This window comes from Cebus imitator, unplaced genomic scaffold (assembly GCF_001604975.1).
Source record: "Cebus imitator isolate Cc_AM_T3 unplaced genomic scaffold, Cebus_imitator-1.0 Scaffold261, whole genome shotgun sequence".
NCBI classification, from domain to species: Eukaryota; Metazoa; Chordata; class Mammalia; order Primates; family Cebidae; genus Cebus; species Cebus imitator.
The window spans coordinates 491,598-516,316 of NW_016107576.1; the positions used below are offsets into that span (position 1 = coordinate 491,598).

Sequence of the window (24,719 nt, forward strand, 5' to 3'; positions counted from 1 at the left end):
CACTATGTAATGGTCCCTGAGAAGTTTCTTTTGTATGTGAGCTATAAGATTTCTTTCAAGTCTTGATCTTAAGTAATTGTTGATGTAACAATATTCACTGATAATTTATCTTTAATGTCCTTGTACTAGCCTTCATGAGTTTTAATGTATCTTTGTTATTGTTACTGTTTTGTGTCAATTGGCAAGAGACTTAAATGTCTTTTCTAACATGTTCATATTCTCTTCATGAATTACATTATGAAACAAAGTGTGTATTTATTATTTCTATTTGGAATTTTTCCTTTTTTCATAATTTAGTGTATTTGTATGTTATACAAAATAACTTGAATTCACTTTTCCATATAGGGATATTTTTATTGATTTTATGTCTCATCTTTATAATTTGTTTCATATTTCATTATGTTTCTCCTAAATTTATCTTTTTTAATATATAAATTTAAAGATGAAAAAGTAGGTACTCCTCATATGTATTTATGTATTACACATATATATTCACATACATGTATATGTATACATTCAAATCACAAAGTCTGTCATTTTTTACTTTTTAGTTGAAAAATCCCCGAACTTCTTTCCAATCGTAGCTAAAACTGCACATTACCACCTTAACTTTCCCTTATCAAGATCTCTAAAATGCCTGCTGCCACTCCGTTAGCACCTGACATAATGGAAAGTGTGAAGGGGAAGTTGGAGAGAAAAGAGACAGCAATCTCAACCAATTGCAATTAAAATATCTTACTTTTGCAAGTCTTACAAAATCATATGTGCTTGTGAACACAAGTTAGAATCTCTCCCAGGATATTAGAAAGATCACTTGCACTTGAGAGGTCCTGAAATTTAATCACAGTAAACCTGCTGTGATTTCAGTTCCATTTGTGGTAGGCCTCTCCTCTGGCTGGCCTCTTATGATTCCCTTGCCCGCACTCTCTTTTGTGGGGTCCATAGGGCATAAATGTATTTTCTCTGCTATTCCAGGTTGAGCTCCCTCTCAACACAACTCTTTTCACCCTGCCACTGTGCAGAGGTGGCTTCTACCATTTTGTACATTTGGTGAGTTCCGCAAAATAGCTCCTAACTCTTATAAATCCTAGCTGTTCGGGTACATGTCAAGTCTCTGAGTTGTTCCCTTGAAGCACCTCAATTGATTTGAGGTAAGGGTGAAACACCTTCTTTCCTAAATGTGTTACGTATCTCATAACTCTTCCAAAATAATTCTCTCCAGCACTCTTCAGCCTCCCCCTTTGATGTAAATTGGCTAATGTTGGCAGATCTGGCTTTAAAATCTCGTTTTTGTAGGTGGTTTTGTTTTTCATTTGGGAAGGCTGGTCACGTGATAGAAAAATAAAAATAACCATGCTAATATAAATTGGTGTTTTAGCTGTCTGCTTAATTGCTTTCGGCCTCAGTTTTCTCCAAAATCTTATACTCAATTGAGCAAATGTTTCTTAATTTGAGGGTTTATGTGTTCTAAGTCCTGTGATAGGTACCAGGAATGCAGAAATAAACAGATCCATTGTAAGCAGTCAAATGTAATAGAATAATAATACGGCTGATCTGCCATATATTAAGTCATAGTGTCTAAACTTCATTAAACAAACCCAATATAAGAACAACTGTTTTCTTTGAAGTTATATGAGATTTTATTAAACATTCTACCTTGCTATTATATAGTAATTATGATTAAATATAATGTAATATAACATTTATTAGTATTTTTCCATTAAATTTTTAGTGAATTAAAATGATATTTTGGAATTGTATGGGGGAACTTTGGAGGACTTAATTTTTTCATGGGGTTGTATAAGATTTATGAGAGGGAAAATGGGTATTTTCTAATATGTCAGTATATGTGAGAATTTTATAGTTTGATTTGTATACATAAAATAATGTTATTGCATAGTTCTAGTACATTACACTTTTATTTCTATAAGAACCTAAAATTGTGTTTATCTTATATTGCCAAAATTTAAGGTAATGATAAAAGATTTTTCTGGTATGTGAAGCCTAAATGGCCCCATTCTGCCACCTTCTGGCTGACTCCATTGCTTACAATACTGTGAGGTAATTGCCATCTAACTGTTGTGTCATGGTTGGCAGCAGAGCATACTTTTAGGGGCCTGAGTGATTTCAAATGGGGTCAGTTAAAGCTATAATGTAGTTCTAGTGCCTCAGACTCACATTTATTTCATAGTTCTAAAATGTGTTAGAATTTATTGGAGTAGGATACCACATAGTGATGTGTGAGATTGTTTCTCCCAGAGTATGGAGTTGTAGTTTCTTTTGACTTTTCTTTAATACTAAAGTTTCTTCAGATATTACTTGATATTAAAACCATATCAACTTTGTTAGCTATTTATCAGAATCACCATAAGAAAGTTATTTGGAGAGTTATATAGAAATGAAAGTTACTGACATCAGCACCAATTTCTCATAAAGAAACTAAAGTTGGGTTCAGTAATCACTTATCAGAGTTCTAAAATAAAAGGAGAAATCATATGTACAACAACAAAGTACTAACAAAACCTTAGTAATTTAAACCTCTACTTTTGTGACACTTCTATATATTGCCATTTATTAAAAAATAATTTGGGAAGGCTTAAAACTTTTGGAAATGCAATTCACTTAAAATTGGTTTGACATTTCTTGAAAAGGGATAGAGAAAATAAAGTAGAATACTTTATAATAGAATGTGTTTGTTACCTTTTGCAACACACCTAACCTCTTTGTCCCTCTGGAAAATGGGATAATAATAACCAATATGAAGGTATATTGTTGAGAGGAATAAATGCTTTATTTACTTCATGTAAAATACTTAGAACAATATCTGACATTTAATAAGTTAGCATTGTTATAGTTAGTCTTACAACATTTAGAATATATTACATAGTCTAATATAAGAGGATTCCAAAATATTCTAGACTGTGAGCTTTGTATTTTCTTAGCAGTTTTACACTCAATAGTATTAAATTAAAAGAGAGAAATTGAAGCCTGGAAATGCATAGCTCCCTAAAGTAGTATAGAAATATGTGTGATGTACTGGGGCCTAATAAAGGGCCTCTATTTCTGTCTGTGACTCATTGTTGATATACCTAAAGCTATCTCATAGAAGAGCTATGGTATCTTGAAGAATTTAATGAATTCAAAAACATTTATTGAATGCATCCTGTGTCATCACCATTGTGTTAGATTCTGGTAAGAAATTATATGAAAAGCTTGCAAATAGAGTTAGACGTATAAACAGGCAATTACTACAATGTGGTTAGTACAATAATGTGGATGTTAATATAATATAGAAACTAGAAAAGACGAACTAACACTGAACTACATTTTGATTAACAAGGTGGCATATGCTAGGAGAAAGTCATCTTACATAAATAGAACTTCTGTGCATGAATTTTGACTACTGGTTTACCTGAAGTTTCTGACATTTTGTATTAGTAGTATTTTACAGCTTTTCATATCCAGAGTGCTTTTTCACATGTTACCTGAAGAATTAGGTTTTCAAGTTATTATTTGAATGGTGAAAATTGGGCTTCTATTATAGTAATTATGGGTGAAGGTGAAATGTGTATTTTTTAAAACTGGAAATTTGTAATGTTTCTATGTGAGCTTATAGCCCCCTACCTTCACCTCCTTATGCTGTGGAGTCAGGGCAACTACACTAGCAGTCAAATAAATGTCTGACATCTGAAGTTTGCTCCTATCAATGCTCTTGAGGGTTGTCATGTGAATGAAAAGAGTGACTGTCCCACACCCTGTAACATTTCTGTGGTGGTAGTCGTGGTTGAGGGGAGAAGTTTCATCTTCAGATTTCAGGTGTTTAGAAAGCCCATCTGTTGATATTTAGATATGGGACTACCTGACCATAGTCTTGGCTGGGGTGTTAGTAGATCAGTGAAATTTTCTCATTGCTCTAAGTGTTAAAGGGAGACAGTGCCCGCACCAACCATGACTAGGTTTCACGTGTCCATATTTCATATATTTTAGTACTCTGGAAATAGAATCCCACTTTTCCTCATCCCTATCACCTTTACTTTAACTCCTTTTACTTTACTTTACTTTACTCTTTTCAGCTATCTTTTTCAAATCTCCATTTGGATGTCTAGTAAGCATCTCAAATTTAATATGTCCAGTAGAATCTTTTATTACAACACCCCTCCAGCCCCTTCCTTCTGAAACAGGATAGTTTCCTTGATCCCTTCACAGGACTCTCAAAGGGATTGACTCATTTACTAAGCCTGCAGCTCTCAACCCCCCACTGGAGGGGAAGCATGCAAATGAGTGGGTGCAGGGACTGGGACAAGTGCTTCTGGGTGTCAGCAGGAGTAGAATTCTGTACAGTCCTGTGGCAGCTTCTAGGGGTGGGGTACCTCTGACCTCTGGAGTTCTAGAGGGCATGTGTTACAGTGTGCTCATTTAGCTTTTCCATCCACAGACGACCCTAGTGTTTAACAGATCAGTGGAGGATCAGGGTGGCAGCCATTTGCACACACCCTCTTGGGACCCGAGTTCTTGTCTGGCATCCTGGAAGAATAAGGTCATGCAAATGAATTGAAGGGTGGTGAATGTGGAGGATTTTATTGAGTAATGGAAGTGGCTCTCAGTGGGATGGAAAGGTGGAAAGGGGATGGAATGGGAAGGTGGTCTTCTACTGGAGTTCAGCCATCCCCTGCCAAACTTTTCTTTGAAGTCCCGCCATCAAGCTGTTCCTCTGAAGTCAAGCTGCTTCTCTCTAATGTCCTGCTGCTGCTTCTCTTCTCTCCTTCTCTGCTGCTCTGCTGCTGTGCTGGTGGGGAATTGTTCATTTGCATCTAAAGCATTCGGTCCAAATTGGCAGAACTTGATAGTTATGGCATACCCACCGCTTTCATGCTCAAATATTATAATAGAATAGTTTTAAAAAATCTCACTTGAACAGTTTGATTGTTTGCATGCTTCCAGTGTTTAGACTTTAAAAAAATATATTGAAATGTACTTTGATTTTCTTTAATTTAAATAAATAATAGTCACTAATAGTTATTATCTCTTCAATAAGTTGTATATCCTCAATAAGCCCTTAGTCAAATGTATAGCTTGATGAAATCACAAGTTAGAATAAATAATAATTCACAGTAGCTCCTAAAAATACTTGTGAGAAATTTAAAATAGCCTCACTTTTCTAAAAAATGTAGAAAATTAGTTGAATTTTTTTTCACTGTTGGCATAAAATAATAAGGGCTAACACAGTTCTCCCCTGTAGCTATTTCAGGAACTATGCTTTGATAAAATTATGTGTGTTCCTATTGCCAGTTTTGCCCATGTGATTTTCTGTGATGTTGGAAACGTTTGATGTTGACACTGTGTAAAAGATAACCATTTAGCTACATGTGGCTGTTTGAGCACTTGAAATCACGGCTCATGTGACTGAGGAACTGAATTTTTAATTTTATTTAATTTTAGTTTGCATAATCATGTATCACTAGTGACTATAATATTGGACAGTGTACTCTAGACTCAAACATGTGAATAAAAGCAATTTGAATTTCTGAAAGAAAATCAGAGAATACTTACTTTTCAATGTAGAACATATGTTTTGAGCTATTGAATATTCTCACTTTGGAATTGTGAGATTAAATAAATTTCCATTTCTCTTTTTATGTTGAATAGTAAGATAATTTTTTGTATATTATACTATTGCTTAATATTCAGCACAATTATAAACTTTTTTAGTTTACTATACTTTGAGATTTATGTTACTATTAAAATTTTAGGTGAGTCCAAGGTTAAACATGTGGAGTGTGATTGTGAAAATTTGTTTATATATTTGAAAATATATCAGTTTTCCAAGTGTGAATCAATTTCATATTAATAATGGAACCATACTTGTTAGTAGAAATCATGAAATTTTGTATAAAAATTATACTTTTCTAAAGAAATGTATACATGTAACTTTTTGTCTCATAAAGGACTGTGAAAAAAGTAATACAACTTTACTGTGGATTTACTTAGAGAAATATATGTTAATTTTATGCTAAGATTAAGGTGAACCACTTTGAAAGTCAAACTTTATCTTTTAAATTGTTTATTTCTAAATCTATTATTAAATTATTAAAATCACAAGTGATAAGATTAGTTTCTAGTTCCAATTAAGTTGGAGTAAGTAAGTGCACATCACTTTATTCCTCCCACTGATTATGCCTAAAAAAAGATTCTGAACAGAATACCTAAAGTAGCTGTGGAAAGACTTTGAAAAGTAAATATAGCAGGCAGATTGGAAAGGGAAATCAAAACTTGAAAAGAGGCAAATACAGTAGTGAATTTCCTGCTTTTAAAAATTCCCTCCTACATCCTCCAGCTTAGACTCAAGGCAATGTGAATTTCAGAACTGTACAGTGGATTCAGATAGCAAATGCACCAAGAGAAACCCTCTTTTTCTAATGAGAGACCCTATAAGGAAATCCCCTGTGACAAGGGAAAAAAAAATGAATCAAATTCCGTTTGTTTATTTGTTTTCTGGTCCTGCTTTGAGACAAGACGTACTCCTAAAACTGCATTCCTGTGTCAGTGACAATAGCAACAATGACCAAACAAGTACTTAAAACTATGAGAAAGAATGGAGATGACACAGAAAGGAGTCAGTGAATTAGAATAGAAGATCAGAAGAAATTGTCTGTTGTAAACAACAGGAAAACATTTGTTTAAAAAAGGGAAAAGAGCCTTAAGATTCTGTAGGACAATATAAAAATGTCTAACATACAGGTCTTTGAAATCACAGTAGGAGAGGAAAGAAATTGCTGCAGAAATGTTTTAAAAATTGAATATGTAATGGCTGGAAACTTCTCAAATTTGGCAACTGAGATAAATTTACAGATTGAAGAAGCTCAGTGAATATCAAGAAAAACCACATCAAAAGATATAACCAAATTACTGGAAACCAAAGAGATAATTCATCAACAGCAGTGCTGCTTTAAAAGAAATGCTAGGCCAGTCACAGTGACTCACACCTGTAATCCCAGCACTTTGGGAGGCCGAGGCATGTCGATCACGCTGTCAGGATATCGAGACCACCCTGGCCAACATGATGAAACCCTGTCTCTACTAAAAATCCAAAAATTAGCTCGGCATGGTGACATGTGCCTGTAGTCCAAACTCCTCAGGAGGCTGAGGCAGGAGAAGGGCTTGAAACCAGAAGGTGGAGGTTGCAGTAAGCTGAGATCGAGATCGCGCCATTGCACTCCAGCCTGGGTGACAGAGTGAGACTGTCTTAAAAAAAAAAAAAAAAAAAAAAGGAGAAATACTTTTAAAGGAAATTATTTAAACAGAAAAGAAATGATACCAGAGAGAAACTTAGCACTTCATGAAGAAAAGAAAAGCAACAAACATGATAAATATCTGAATAAATATAATAGATTGTTTTTTCTCCTCAAGTTTATTAAGACATATATAATGGCTGAAATAAAAAGTTACAATATTATCTGTTGGGGTTTCCAGTGTATGTAGATAGGAAACAACTAACAATATAACGGAGAAGATTTTAAAGAGAACCAAATCACACGCCTATAATCCCAGTACTTTGGGAGGCTGAGGCGGGTGGATCACCTGAGGTCAGGAGTTCGAGACTAGCCTGGTCAACATGGTGAAACCCCATCTCTACTGAAAATACAAAATTAATAGGGCATGGTATTGCATGCCTGTAATCCCAGCTACTCGGGAAGCTGAGGCAGGAGAATCGCTTCAACCCAGGAGGCAGAGGTTGTGGTGAGCCGAGATTGCGTCATTGCACTCCAGCCTGGGCAACAAGAGCGAAACTCTGTCAAAAAAAAAAAAGAGAGAGAGAGAGAGAGAAAGAACCAAATGTCTGTAAGGTTTATAAATTTCCCTTGAGGTGATAAATTTTAATTCTGGCTGGCAGCGGTGGCTCATGCCTGTAATCCCAGCACTTTGGGAGGCTGAGGCAGGTGGATTACCTGAGGTCAGAAGTTTGAGACCAGCCTGACCAACATGGAGAAACCATGTGTCTACTAAAAATACAAAATTAGCCTGGCATGGTAGCGCATGCCAGTAATCCCAGCTATTAAGAAGGCTGAGGCAGGAGAATCGCTTGAACCCAGGAGGCAGCGGTTGAGGTGAGTGAGATCACGCCATTGCACTCCAGCCTGGGCAACAAGAGTGAAACTCCGTCTCATTAAAAAAAAAAAAATATATATATATATATAGACTTTGAAAAATGAAGTACATATATTGCAATCTCTAGAACAACATCAAAAACAGGGAAAGAAAGCAACTATGCAGATGTTCAAGTAATTCAGAAGAAGGCAGATAAGGAGAAACAGGAATGAAAACCAGAGAGAAGAGACTCCATTTTTAGCACTGACATGTAAAGAACCTAGAGTTCTTACAACTCTAGTGTTCTTACAAGCTAAGAAACTGAGAATCAGTGTTTTTTTTTTTTTTGCTTTGTTTTTTTGTTGTTTGTTTGTTTGTTTTTACCCGTCAGAGAACTGAGATTGCAGGGCAACCACTAGCCTGAAGTCTGGAGAGGGAGAAAAAAGCAAATCCAGAGACTCACAGCAGCAATCTGCTTACCTAGAGCCAAAACTACTGGAGCCATAAATTGGTAGGAACATTTAAATGATACTTTCAAGAAATTGCTGGAGGCTGAGTGTGGACTAACATGGGAGTGTGACACCTCTGGGAGTAGCATTCTTAGGGAGGCCCCTACACTTTTCATGGATTTTTCTTCCAGGTACTTTATCAGGTACTTCATCTTCTCATGAAGATCCTGGGAAAAGTCCCCTTGTAGTTCTAGCAGAGGGAAAGAGGATAATCATTATGAAATATACCCAGAGTATTCTCCAACAAAGATCTACTCTGTAGGGGAAAATATACTGTTAGACCTCTATCCTGGTTTGGGCAGGGCATTTTTCCCACTTCTGCTCCCTCTAGCCTTCCTGTCTCAGTTTAAGTGGGGGAAAAGCTGTACCAGTGGAGAAATGCCCATGAAGGTCGTAGCTCAGAGAAAATAGGCCAAGTAAAAAATGAAGGTTTAATTCCAAAATCATAGAATGGTTTTTATTCCCCATATCTTACTACCACACCAACAGAGCTCTGGTATAATAACAATGCATTTCAGCTGGAAGAGCTGCAAGGATGGATTGTTTTCTGTGGAGAAGTATTGAGACAAGCTCAAAGTCAATGGAGGAGACAAACATAAGGTTACTAGAGGAACTTACTTGAAGTTTCTGACATCTATAGCAAACATTAAACACCTCCTGGCCAGATTGACAAATCAACACCATAAGTTTACCTCTGCTCTTATTACTCAATGCAACATGGTGAACTTTGAACAAAAAAAATTAGAAGGCACACCTAATGGCAAGAAAAAACAGTCTGCAGAGATAAAGCAAGAATCAGAACCAGACTCAGATATTACAAATATGTGAATTATCAGCTAAAAAATATAAAATAACCATGATTAATATGTTAAGGACCCTAATGGAAAAAGTAGACATCATGTAAGAACACATGAGATACATAAAGCAGAGAGAAACAGAAAAGATCAAAAGGAAATGCTAGGCATAAAAAAAAAAGCACTATAATAGAAATGAAGAATGCCATTGATAGGCTTATCAATAGAATGGGCACTGCTGAGGAAAGAATCAGTTAGGCTGAAGATAGGTCAATAGGAACTCCCTAAACTGAAATAAAGGAGAAAAAATAATGAGAAAACAAAAACAGAGCACCCAAGAACTGTGAGACATTTTTTAAAAGGTATATAACTTATCTATCACTGGAATACCATAAGAAGAAGGAAGAAAAAAGAAGAAATATGTGAAGTAATAATGGCCAAGAATGTTACAAAATCAGTGACAGACTTTAATTAAAAATGCAGATCCAGGAACCTCAGAAAATACCAAGCAGAATGAATGCTAAAGTAACTGAACCATACACTTTATATTCAAACTGCAGAAAACCAAAAACTAAAAGAAAATCTTAGAAGAAGCAAGAGCCTAAAGGGGAAAATAAAAATTTACCTAAGGAAGAACAGAAGAAGAATTATGGCAGACTTCTCATCACCATGCAATCAAGAAGAGAGTGGAGTAAAATATTTTAAAAATTGAAAGAAAAAAATATATCCAGCCAGGTGTGGTGGTTCATGCTTGTAATCCCAGAATTTTTGGAGGCCGAGGCGGGTAGATCACCTGAGGTCAGGAGTTTGAGACCAGTCTGACCAACATGGAGAAACCCTGTCTCTACTAAAAATACAAAAATTAGCTGGGTGTGGTGTAACATGCCTGTAATCCCAGCCATTTGGGAGGCTGAGGCAGGAGGAGCGCTTTAACCCAGTAGGTGGAGGTTGCAGTGAGCTGAGACCGTGCCATTGCACACCAGCCTGGGCAACAAAAGTGAATCTCTGTCTCAAAAAAAAAAAAAAAATCTGACCAAGAATTGTAGATCTGTGAAATTAACCTTCAAAATGGAAGGACAAATAAAATAAATACTTTCTCAAATAAAAACTAAGGTTATTCATTGCCAACAGACCTGAAACTCAGATCTACTTAAATAAAGGAAAATAATACAAGGAAAAAACATGAAAGTAAAATAAGGATCTTTTATTTTTCTTATTCCTCATTGATCTGAAAGAAACTGTTTAAAGTAGCAGTAGTAACATCGTACTGGGTGATAATGAATCAGGAAGTTTTCCCTGACCCCTTCGTGGTGTTGGGGGGCGGTGGGAACTAGAGTGTCTGTGCTGGAGCTGGTTGGCTCCTTTGGCCAGCTTCACATAGCTTCACTTGGCTTCACTGGGTTTCACTGACTCAGATCTGCTGCACTCCTCCACTTGTGGGAGGAGGAGCACAGCTGAGCCAGTGCAGGAGCCAGGACGAGTGCTTCTGCACACCAGCAGGATTCAGACTCCATGCAGGCCATGGCAGCACCTAGTGGGGGAGTACCTGTGACCCCCCCAAACCCCCAGAAGTGGTGTTACAGTCAGTGCTCCTTTAGCTTTGCAGTCCATGGATGGCTTAAGCATTAGTTCAGTGAAACGTTTGCCTTTTCACAAGGGTAGAGGGTCAATGTGATAGCCTTTTGTATTCTGAGCTCTTGTCCAGTGTCCAGGAAATATCAGGTTGCATGAATGAATTGAAAGATAGTAAATACAGGGGATTTTATTACTGATGGAAGTGTCTCTCAGTGGGAAGGGGAGCTGGAAAGGAGATTGAGTGGGAAAGTATTCTTCCTTTGAAGTCTGGCCCAGCCAGACTCTTCTCCGAAGTCCTGCTGTCAAGCCGTCTCTCAGTCAAGCTGCTTCTCTCCAACGTTCAGCTGCTGTTTCTCCTCTCCATGTTCGGCTGCCTCTCCTCGGCCAGGTGGGTCAGGGGTTTTTACGGGTACAGGATTTGGAGCATGGCAGGCCGTAGGTGGTTTTGGAAACGCAACATTCAAGCGAGGGAATAACTGGAATGTATGCTCTCACTTTGAGACGCACTTCCAGGTTTGAATATGGGGCCTTCACCGGGTCTCCGCCCTTTTCTGCCTAGAATTTTTCTGCCTCCTGTCCCTATCAGTAATACCATATGGACAAGGGATGAATGACCGCAGTGTTACAAGAGATAGGAGAAAGTATTTGGGAATACTCTGTTGCAAAGTACCTGTACTACAAAGAAAACAGTAGAGTGTTCTTTGAGGGTGGACTTAGATTAGTTAAAAATCAAACTGCAAACTGTGGGACAACCACTAAAATAAATTCTAAAAAGAAGTATAAGTGAAATGTTAAGAGAGGAGATTAAGTAGAATCACATAAAATGTTCATTTAAAACCAGAGGAGAAAGAAAAATAGGAGGGGGAAGAAATAATAAATGCAACAGTTAGAAACAGTTACAAACATGGTGGATATTAATGTAACTATATCAGTAGTCACTTTGAATGTGAATGGTATAAACACATCAATTAAAAGGCAGTTCAGAGTGGATAAAAAACAAAACTCTTCTTAGAAAAGCAATACTTTCTCCTATCTCTTATGATATGGCAGTTATTCATTTTTCTTGTCCATGTTGATAGTATCACCTAGTATGTTGCTACTATTGTTACTTTAAAGTTTCTTTTAGATCAGTGGAGAATAAGAAAAATAAAAGATACTTATTTTACCTTCATTTTTTCTTTTATGATTTTTTAAGGCAAGCTATGCATTGTCTGTAAGAAACCCACTTTAAATATAAAGAATAGGCAAGGTAAAAAGGAGAGAGGTAGAGAAAAATATACCATATAATCACTAACCAAAAGGAAGCTGAAGTAGCCACAAAAATTTCAGAGAAAGCAAATTTCAGAGCAATAAACATCAGGGATTTAAAAAGTTCCAGGGAGCATTACATGTGTATTTGGCCATCAGTTCTCCAAAAAGACTTATCAATCCTAAATATATGAACTTAACAACAAAGTATCAAAATACATGAAGCAAAAGCTGACAGAAGTGAAAGGAAAAACAGTCAACTCCACTATTATAGTTGAAGACTTCAACACTCCTCTTTCAATAATTGATATAGATTAAGCAGGCAGAAAATCAGTGTAAGTATGTAATTGACCTGAACAGCACTGTCAGTTTGATGTAATTAGCATTCATTAAATGCTCCATTTAACAATGGCAAAATATTCATTTTTTCTTTAGCTTATAGGAGCATTTACCAAGATAAACCACATTCAGGGCCATAAACCACATTTAACACATCTCTTAAGATCGTAATCATGCAAAGTATGTTCTTAGACCACAATGGAATTAAACTAGAAAGCTGTAACAGGAAGAAAGCTGGAAATTAGTTAAAGAACGTATTTCTGAATACCACTGGGGTCAAAGAAACCTCCAGAGAAATTTTAAAATATTTTAAGCTAAATGATAAACTATAATTTATCAAATTTTTTACAATTTAGTAAAAGCAGTGCTTAGAGGGAAATTTATAGCCTTAAATGCATATCCTAGAAAAGAAGAAAGATCTAAAATCAGTAACAAAAATTTCCACCTTGGAAAACTAAAGAAGAGCAATTTAAGCCCAATGCAAGCAAAAGAAAATAAATAATAAAAATTAGAGAAGAAATCATTGAAATGGAAAACAAGAAAATCAACAAAACTAAAAGTTTGTTTTTTTAAAAAAGTCAATAACGTTGATAAAATTCTAGCCAGGGTGAGGAAGAATAAAAGAAGATATAAATTATCAATATCAGAAATGAAAAATGGGCTTCACTGAAACATCCATGGGCAGTAAGAAGATAATAAAGGAATATTATGAAAAACTTTATGCCCAAAAGTTTGACAAATGAAATGGACCAATTCCTACAAACTATCAAAACTTACATGTGTGTAAATGAATCTGAATACTTCTATGGCTTTCAAAAATTGAGTCAGTTATTTAAAAATTATAATTAATAATTTCCAAAAAAAGAAAGCATCAGGACCAGATGAATTTACTGGTGAAATATACCAAATAAAAGTTAATACTAAGATAACAAACAACCCAATTAAAAAGTAGGCAAAAAATCTGACCAGCCATCTTATTAAAGATATAGATGTCAGGTAAACATATGAAAAGATATTCAATATTATTTGTCATTAGGAAATTACAAATTAAAAACAATGAGATACCACTGTACACTTACTAGAATGGCTAAAACCTCTCTCTCTCTCTCTGTCTCTCTCCCTTTCCCTCTCTCTCTGACTGCCAATTGGTGACAAAGATGCAGAGCAACATAAACTCTTTTTCATTGCTAGTGATAATGAAAATGGCACAACCACTTTGGAAGACAGTTTGGCAATTTCTTGAAAAATTAAATATAGTCTTACCACACAACCCAGCAGTCATACTTGTAGGTATTTAACCAATTTAAAAACAATATCTGCACAAAAACCTGCACATGAAAACTGTACATTATAGCTTCATTCATAATTGCTAAAAACTGGGAGCAACCAAAATGTCCTTCAGTAGGTAAATGGATAAACTCTGATATATTCATTGATATGGCTAGGCTTTGTATCACCTTCCAAATCTCATCTGGAATTGTAATCCCCATGTGTCAGGGGAGAGAACAGCTGGAGGTAAATAAATTATGGGTGGTTTCCCCCATGCTGTACTCATGATAGTGAGATCTCAAGAGATCTGATGGTTTTATAAGTGGTCTTCCCCTCTTTGCTTGGCACTTTTCCTTCCTGCCACCTTGTGAAGAAGGTGCCTTGCCTCCTCTTCAGCTTCTGCCATGATTGTAAGTTTGCTGAGGCCTTCCCAGCCATGCTGAACTGTGAGTCAATTAAACCCCTTTCCTTTATAAATTACTGAATCTTGAACAGTTCTTTATAGCAGCATGAAAACAGACTAATAACATCCATACAGTTGAATATTATTGAATTACATATAAAAGAGCTATAAAGCCATAAAAAGAGATGGATAAATTTTAAATACACTGAAAAGTCCATATACTTTATGATTTCAATTATAAGATTCTGGAAAAGGCAAAACTCAGCAATGGTAAAAATAAATATATATTTATATAAAGACACTGATATATATGTCAGTAGGTGCCAAGGTTCAGGGACACACAAGGGATTAATTAGGGTTGTAAAATTATTGGCTACATGGCATTGTGCATTTGTCCAAACCCACAGCACTTACAGCACAAAGGGCAAGGCTTAATGTATGCAAACTTTAAAAAATCATTTAGAAAGTTGATAGATCCTAGGAAGGAATGCAGAAGGTGAAAAATAATCTAATTGTAGTACAAATGTGTTAAACAACCTACTGAAGCAAATGGAGACAAAATGTGTTGACTTAAGTTATCTTGGAAATAAGTGGAATTTGTAAGACTAGAGGCAAAGGAGTACTGTACTCTAGTTGATAAAGTTATTTTCTATGGGAATAAAGTTGTTAACTTACTTACCAGGTTAACAATTCTAATATTTCTGTCTATGTATACTAAAATTGAACAAGTAAGTAAGTTGATGGTGGATGGTGGGAGCCAGGTTTCTCTCTATTGGAGCAGGAATTTATAGATAGAGATAAGCTAGGCAAGGCAGCTGAAAAAATCATGTAGTAATTCATTAGAGTTGGAAAATAGAATGAACTCATGCTTTGTTTACAGACACAGGCAGTTACATATGGAAATATAAATAAAGGAATATGCAAATGTTGGTGTACATGTATATTTTTCTTGCTCTCAGATAAGAGGGCCTAGAAGCAACAACGCCCCAGTAGATGAATGTACCCATTTCCCAGATCTTGATTTCTAAGACCGTTCTCCAATAAAAGGAACTGAGGCTCCTTGGAGAAATGGCTGATTCTAGAAGTGAGGCAGAAAGTAACACAAAGTGAGCATGGGGCATCTTGTAGTGCTAGAAAATAAGGAAGCGCTCAAACGTATTCATGTATATATTCATGCACACATACACAATTATGGAGGTATATCAAAGGGACACAGGAGACAGTTGATGGAGCTTACAATGGTCAAAGTGGAATAATCTGACCAGCAAAATAAATAATGTAACGTTGTATAAATGCCACAGGCATTAAAAGAGTAATAAGGGGGTATTAGAAAACTTTATTCACATAAAGTTGACAACTTAGTTGAAATAGACCATTTCTTGAAAGACACAAACTACCAATATTCATTTGAGATGAAATTGATAACTCAATAATACTATGTCTATTGATGACATTGTATTAGTATTTGTCATCTTCCAAAAACCAAAAACTAAAACACTGTCCCAGATAGTTCTACTGGGAAATTCTATAAAACATTTAAGGAAGAAGTGATACTAATTCTCACAATTTCCTCTGGAAAAATATAAGACAGAATACTTCTCAACTTATCTTCTGAAACCACCCTTAACCTGCTACCAGAATCATGCAGAGATGGCACATGAAAATAAAACTACCGAACAATATATCTTTATGAACACAAACACAAAAATCCTCAATAAAATACTAGTAAGTTGAATCCAGCAATATATCAAGGACTATTACACCAAGACTAAGAGGCATTCATTCTGAGAATTCAAGGCTGGTTTAACATTTGAAAGTTAATCTATGCCTCCCACCATATTAGCAGACACATATAAAAAGGTAAAACCACATGATTATATCAACAAATGCTAAAAACACATTAGGTAAAATTCAGCATCTTTCCAAGATAACTCAGGATAAAAAAGGAAACTTTCTTATCTCAATAAAAGGCATCTACAAAGCACTGTCTATGGCTAATATTTTAGTAGTTAATGATGAAAAACTGAATGCATTCTTCCTAAGACTTGGAATAAGGCAAGGATGTTCACTCTCACCACTCTTGTTCAACATTTGCACTGTGACTAATGCAATAAGACATGTAAATAAAAGGCATACAGATTAGAAATAAACAATTTCTGTGGAAAGATGACATGACTGCCTACATAGAAAATTCCAAGAAATCTACAAAAAGTTTCCTAAAACTGAGTTTAGCACCAGTAAATATGAAATATAATAATGTATAGTAGCACTGAACAATATATTGGATTGATGCAAAAGTAATAGAGGTTTTTGCCATTGAAAGTAATGATGAAAACTGCAATTACTTTGGCAGCAACCTAATAAAATATTTTTAAAGCACTATTTGCAATAGCTCCAATTTTTAAAATACTTAGGTGTAAATCTAACAAAATACGTCCAAGATCTGTATGTTGAAAACCATAAAACGGTGAAAGAAAACAGAAAACCCAAGTAAATGAAGAGACATGCTATGATTATGGATTGAAAGACTCAATATAGTTAAGATACCATTTCTTCCAATAAACAGAATCCAAATAAAATCCCAGCAATATTATATTTGTAGACATAGATAAACTGATTTTAAAATTTATACCTAAAGGTGAAGAAACTGTAATTCCCCAACAACTTAGAAAAAAAGGAAAAAAAATAGATTTACACCATCAGATTCCAGACTTGCTAGAAAGCTATGGTAATCAAGACAGTGTAGTATTGGTGAAAGAGCTGACACACACATAGATTAGTGAAAGAGAATGGAGAGTCCAGAAATAGATCCACACAAATATGGTCAATTGATTTTTGATAAAGATGCAAATGAAATTCAACAGTAAATAGATATATAAATTATGCTAATTCCATACAATGGAATACTATTCAGCCATAAAATTGAGTGCACTAGTAAGATACACAACATAGATAAATTACAATTGGTATACTAAACTAAATTAAAGAAGCCAATCTGAAAAGGTTACATAGTCTATAAATCCACTTATGTATAACATTCTGGAAAAAGCAACACTATTACCCTAAAACCTTTATATGAATAGCAGGAGTTATAGTCATGTCATTTGTCCTCCACATGGAACAAATACATCATTTACACATTACATATGTTTTTTGTTTTTATTCAATGTTTAAACGCTAAAGTGCATAGTTCTGCTTGGCCCCAACATGATTGTAACAAACATGGACAATGAAATTGAATGGCTATAGGTGACCATCTTAATGAAAACCTTTTCAGCAAATTTTCAGACTTGGGACAATATATCCAAGAATCAATCTTACCCACCACTATTCTTTCACCCCCACTTCTTCACCCTTATTTGGAAAATAACTGCATTAAAAAAAAAAGTTTGCTGCTTGTGTAATCAGTGTCCTGCAGTACAAGGAACCCTAATCTAGGAGTTTGAAGACCTAGGTGACTTTGGGCAAGTCACTTAATGTTGATAAGTTTATTTTTTGCATCTTAAAACAAGGATAATAATACCTGTGCTGCTTACTTTAATTGTAAGGATCTTATTTGCCTTACAATAATATCAAAATGGTTTTATAGAGCAAATCACTTTATATGTTGTAAAGTGCTTGGTAAGTACGTCATCACTATTATTAAATAGAAGAAACCAGTATTTTGTAGTATTTTATGGCAGTTAAAGCTGGTTCAACTCTGAAAATTTCTATAATTTTAAAAATGCAGATTGAATGAAGAATAAAATCAACCTCATGAAGTTGATTACACTCTAGTTTTAAAATCTTATTTAACTACAAGGTAAGCTATTCTGGAAAATTCTGGGTGCATGGCAGGACATTTAGTGCAAATTAAAGTTATGGAAATACCATTAGGAAGAATAAAAAGCAATATGCTTCTTAAAATTAATTTCACTTCTGAAGAAATTCATAGCTTTAGTTAAAACTGCAGTTGTTTCTTTCTAGCAGTAGATGCCAGTAGAGTTCTTCTTCTTTTTATTTTTTTTTAAAGCAAGAATCAAATATCCTAAGCACTTTCATAGCAATAGCTTCCTGGTCACATTACCATAGGTAGAAACATTGCTCTAAAGATTAAATATTCTATTTTCTGGAAGGACCTGATTACAAATTGAAACAATTTTATTTTTTAAGCTGTGCAGGTTTAAAATATAATGTTTTCAGGATGAACTCATCTAGTGAAGTTTACTCTTTTTGCTATAGTAATTTTGTTTTAAAGCTTATGCATTGTTTTAATTAGCATTCTAGTTAGGAATCTGCAGTTTCTGTACTTGAGCAACATTGAATATAAATTAAAAATCTGGCTAGACATGTTGAAAATGAATATGGTCGAGCTGAAATGTTCGGATTAGTTTGTGTATTTGGCAATGGAATACCATGAGTGTAATATTTTGGGGAGGTTAATATGTCAGAGAAGTGAATGATTAAAGGGGATGATTGGAAGCAGAGAAAACAATAAGTTATTTTAAGAAGTCTGCATTGGCAATGAATAAAAATGTAATTCAAAGAACGAATAAAATTTAGTAACAATATAGAGAAAAAAGGAGAAGTTTGATATCAGTTCTATTGCTGTTGTCTCTATATGTGAGCAAGTTGGTGCTTATTGTATTATCTATAAATATGGTCCTATCATAAATAAAATTCAAACACATTCAAGTATTTGATGATTCTACTTTAGACCTTTAAATAGTTAAAAATGAGATGATACTTCTTTCAACATGTTTATTGAGTATGTCATACATGCATTTCATTTGTGAATTCAAGTAACTCACAATTTAGGGTCATATAAATTCATAAACAATACCTTTTAACATAATATTGTAGGATCACTGAAAACAAAGGAGCAAAGTTTATCTTCCTAGCAAGTAAACGGGAGACTTCACTGAAGAGGTGACATTTGAACTGAGCCTTGAAGATGATTAGAATTTCCTTCATTAGAGCAAGTCAAGGGAATTCAGTAATTTTATCCACTTCTTCCCTTACAGTGTCAGTCTATGCGCTGTAGATGTTTATTGAAGACTACAGACATTTAGTCAGTGTCTGTTTTGTATAAGGCACTACCAGATGTTAAGAAACAAGTTATTGTTATGCACAAATAATATTTATGCATAAAGCTACAAATTTAAGAAGTTTATGTTATAGAACTGTTGCATTTCTGTTTAGATTGATATAAATTTTATTACACAAAAGAAGTATATAGAAATGAGCTGTTACCATGGCAAAATTCATTGGTGTTTTATTAATAAATTTTTTGTGTGTTTTATTAATAAATTGTTATGCACATATTTATACATAAGGCTACAAATTTATCTTTTAGACGCTGTTACATATTTGTTTAGATTGATACAAATTTCATTACACAAAACAAAATACACAAATGAGCTGTTAAATGGCAAAATTCATTAGTCAGTTTTTTCTTATTGACTTTGTACGTAGTCCTAATTTGATAACATTATTGTTCCTATTTATTGTCCTTGTCATTATTGTTTGTGTTTTTCATGTTTGTCAAACAGTTGGCAATAAATCTGAACTAAGATTTTTTTAGATAGATTGTTTTAGATAGATCTTTTTTTTTCTTTCCTTTCCTTCCCTTCTTTTTTATTTCCCTCCCCTCCCCTCTGCCTCCAAAGAAAACCACACAAATTTCTTACCCTTTAGTGTCAAAAAACAAGTACTCAAAATTTTTGTTAAATTCCGCCAGTTACTTTCATTCCTGAAAATCAACAAGGCAAATTTTATTTACTTTTAATCAAAAGAGATGTTTTGGCCAGTTGCAGTGCCTCATGCTTGTAATCACAGCACTTTGGGAGACCAAGGCGGGCATATCGTTTGAGGCCAGGAATTTAAGACAACTCTTGGCCTGGCCAATATGGTGAAACCCCATCTGTACTGAAAATACAAAAATTGGCTGGGTGTGGTGGTGCGTGCCTTGTAATCCCAGCTTCTCGGGTGACTGAGGGGCGAGGGCGAAACCCCATCTCTACTAAAAATACAAAAATTAGCCAGGCGTGGTGGCACGAGCCTGTAATTGCAGCTACTCAGTGGCTAAGGGACAAGAATTGCTTGAACCCAGGAAGTGGAGGTTGCAGTGAGAGGAGATTACACCACTGTGCAACAGAGCAAAAACTCTGTTGGTGGTGGTGTTAAAAAGAGAGAGAGAGAGAGATGTTTCTAAGTGAGATCACTAAATCAGGGATTTAGGTAAGTAGTAGTCTTCAGTGGTAAGATTTTAAAATTAGCATGTCTCAGCCAACTAGAAAGAACGTTTTTTCTCTCAATTGAAATTTCTTGTTATGTGAATTTTATGTAATTTAAATCTTGTATTTTGTTATTTTTTTCAAATTTTAGAATGTTTTAAAATATACTCCTGGTAGTAGACATATATCAGCAGATTATAAGTTTGATAAACAATACTGACATACTAAGTGTCTGTAGTTCTGTACGTGTTAGACCTAAATCAATGAATTAGAAACTTTCGATTTTTTAAAGTGCTATTTCAGATTGTTTTATTTATATGTGTTGTAAATTTGTTTTGTAAGAGTTTTTTCATGCCCATTTCATACTAGTTTTTTTGATGAAAAGTTAGCTGCTTATAAGGATTCATAAAATCTCTATATTAGTTGATTTCCTAGAAAAAAATACAGCCTGTCTTTAGCATGTTTTATTTGGAGGACAGCTTGGCCTTCAGTTGTTTGCATAGACTTGTCATACATGTTTAACTAGTTTTATTTAAATGTTCAGCCCACTATATATATATATAAAGTTTTATATTTAATGCTCTCATTGACCTGTATATTAATATTAAAACACCCAGACACAAAGCCTTTTAGGCAGATATTGCAAGTTTTTTAAATCCTCACCTCTAGCTGAGATGAAAAGTGTTTTGCTAAGAAAAGCTCAGTAATGTGCTGTTTTATATTAACAGGAAACAGAACAGCAGTAGTGGTTTGAATACCCTGCAAACAGGAAGTTTGAGACATGCATAGCTCTTAGCTTCTGTGTAAGAAGTTGTGAGCTCTTTCTGGAAATATTTGCAGTTACATTAAGTAAAGTGTAAATGCACATGAATGGCAGCTTATAGAGAACCACCTTATAACCAGTATACAGGTACAACTACAGCTCTTCAGAAATTGGAAGGTTTTGCTAGCCGTTTATTTCATAGACACTCCAAAGGTACTGCACATGATCAGAAAACAGCTCTGGAAAATGACAGCCTTCATTTCTCTGAACATACTGCCTTATGGGACAGATCAAGTAAGTTTTATTTTTTAAATGCTACATTATAACTAGCAGCTAAAATGGTAATTGGAGTTTTACAATCAAACATAAAGAACCCTCTTTTGTTTGTCGTTTTCTAATTTTCATAAGGACATTTTACAAGATAAAGTTAAAAGAATTCCACAAAAACTTGATTGTAAGTTGAACTGAATCATGCAGCTTTCATCGTTGTATGGTTTTATTTTTGACAATTTAAGTTCAATATCAGTGACAAAGTTTTCTACAAAATTCTTACATCATTTCTAATGTATTGTTTTTTGTTGTTTTTACATAAAAGTGAAATACTTAAGTTTTAGAAACAATCATCTGTTTACTTCTTAAAATGTCTTGTATTTATAAGCTTTAAACTTTGAAAGGGCAACAAGACTCTTGAATTTATAATTAGATTTCTATTGCGTTTGCCATGTTATTTTTAAATGCATGTGTGAAAGTTATTTCAGTTTTACAAACAGGAATTTTAAAAATAAAACCATAATAATTCTATTTAAATTCTTACATTTATAACATGGATATCAAAACTTTTTATTTCATGTTATTTATACATATGACTCAAATGCAGGAAAAAATTGATTATTCATGAATTGCATTCCTCCCAGGCACGTTAAAATGTTTGGACTTACTACTTTGCTTAACTGGTACTATGGAACCATTTTTGGTGCCATACACTCTAAAAGATAAGTTGCACATATAAACAATACTAGTGCCGCCATTCTGCATCTCACCTTGGACCCTCCTTAAGGTATTTTTGTCACTCCAATTAAAGGAACAATAGAATTATCCTTGAAACTTTTGCCCTCTTTGGTGTGTTTGTTTGATCATCACATAGCACTAGGGTTTGATCTTTCTGTTTATGTATTCGATAACAGTTAAGGAAGAAAACTCAGTTTAACAACCACCACAGCAAAATCAAGAATGGCTTACAAAAGTTACTTCTAGGTTTATATAGCACCTTAACAGTGTTATAGAAGCTTATTTGAATTAATTTTTTACTGAATCAGAAATTTTTTTACAGTCTTCAAACTATTTTAGGGAGATTGAGGAAGAACATATATTTGTGCACTTTTTTCCACTTAAAAGGTTTTGGGTTAAAGTAGTCTTTACTGTATAGCAAGTTGATGGATTAGTAATATGAATTATATATATACATATATATATAAAATCTTAAAGTTAATGAACTGTTGAATATTAAAATAATGACATATTATTAAACTTTACCATGTAACAATAGCTTATTAATTGTTATCTTTGCCCTATTCTTTTAAATTGCAGTCTCCTAAATCCTTTTAGAAATTATTTATGCATTTCAAGTATCTTTTAATTTAAAGTTAAATGAGGAATAAAGACAGCATTGAATTAATTTCTGTTTCATTAATACCTGCTCCTCGTATAGTGGGTGTTTAGTAAAAATATCTCAAATAAATTAATGTTAGGGGTTTTTAATAATTAAAAGTTATCTTTGAACTAGACTTTCACCACTTTTTAAATGTATGGGACCTGTGATGCTTTCTGAAACACATTTTAAAATCTAGTAATGGAAAATAGTATGAGCCATGGTTTCTATTGGAAAAACAGACTGATAAAATGCTGTTTTTCATTTTTTTTTTATCTTGAAGTCAAAACAAATGGAATCATTGTACACAAAAAATTAGGAGCAAACCATCTAGCCCTGCAAACAATATACATGGTGTAAGAAATACTTAAAGATTAACTGAATATTCATTAAAGCATTCCTTTACTTGGCTCTCCTTTTTATATCCCCAAATACCATAGTAGAGATAATAATTTTATATCTAAGGATGAGTATGGTAACATGAAGCTCTAATTATGAAATGTATTGATATAGAGGAGAAAACAGTGATAGAGCTGAAATAGAGGAATCCTATCATTTCAAAATTCCGAGGTTTATTTTTGTGGTGAAAACATAATTTTTATTCATTTGGCAAATTAGTTATAGAAGGAGTTCTGACTGTACAAAGTTTTATATGAACCACATTCTTCAAAGCTTCCTAAAGCAGTTTACTTGTATGACTCGTTTGACAAGAAAGGGGAATGTAATGTCTCATGATAAATGCTGAATATGTTTGTTCCTAAAGTGTTTTTTAAAAAATGAAATCAACTAAGCATAGAAACTATACCAAGTTACAAAAAAATTAAGTTCATAAACTTGTATAAAAATTGATACCAGTTTAGGAGATATGAAATGCAACAAGCTTTAATCCAAGTTTCTTTCTTGTCCCGTAACATCATATATAGGAAGAAACACAGAACGAAGACCACATAGTGGTCTCCAGGTGTTTCATCTTTTACTGTTAAACTTACAGAAATTCATGTTTGATTAAATAAATATGTAACAGCTAATTGCATGCACATATAAGTACATGAAGTTCATAGAAAAGCATGGAGGAATTCTGCTTTTTGTTCCAACTCAGAATAAATGAGAGTATTGACATTCATTAAGTTCTCTTTCTAGCAAATTTATTATGGTTAGCTTTTTAATCTTTGTTTGATCATAAATGTGTAAAGTTATATAATGCTGACTTAATGAATGTCTAATAGCAGTATTTTAAGAAGCAAATAGGTCAATGCCATCAAATACTTTTCCTTTCTCCTTTCCCATGAATTGACAGGCTGTTTCTCTTGTAAATACAAATCCATATTAGTAAATATTAGATTTAAACATGAAATTAAACAAATGAGCAATTTTGATTATGGATATCCTCACACAAAATTATAAAGTGGTTACAATAGACCACTTTAGTCAGTTCTACCTTTGCAAATTTTATACAATCTCTCAGACAGTTTACCTCCTATTTGTTAGCCCATTAATCTATATCATTTTAACTTCTCAGCTGAAAGACTTTCTACATTGTCTTTTCAACAGCTTTTCCCACTTGCTACTATTCCATAAGCTTCTTTTTAGTAGTCCAATTTCTACTTAATTTATACTTATTTGGTAAAACTATTTTGAGTATTTACTATATCATAAGTAAGCAAGATTCTAGGAAATATAAGATCTAGTTTTTATCCTCAAAAAGAGTAGGAAGAGCAAACATAATATTCAAGGCATAATGAAATAGTTGCTTTAGATGTCTAAGTAGCTTACTGTGGAAGCTAAGTGTAAGAAAAATTATTACTAAAGAGAAAATGGGGACCTTCAAAAACATTAACAAATGAATAAAATTTTGAGACCCAGTTAAGAAG

General features: G+C 34.0%; 1 protein-coding gene across 3 annotated transcripts in view; it reads left to right on the top strand.

The window, feature by feature from the left end:
* Nucleotides 1-24,719, top strand: part of PRKACB (protein kinase cAMP-activated catalytic subunit beta) — a 148,214-nt gene that overhangs the window by 42,680 nt on the left and 80,815 nt on the right. The window contains exon 1 of one of the 3 annotated variants that reach the window (XM_017499804.1): nucleotides 21,199-21,494. The exons of the other annotated variants lie outside the window; for them this stretch is intronic. Within the exon in view, the coding sequence (XP_017355293.1) occupies nucleotides 21,308-21,494 (187 nt within the window). The 5' untranslated portion in view covers nucleotides 21,199-21,307. Of the gene's footprint in view, nucleotides 1-21,198; nucleotides 21,495-24,719 lie in introns of those variants that run through there. 3 annotated transcript variants of the gene reach the window in all.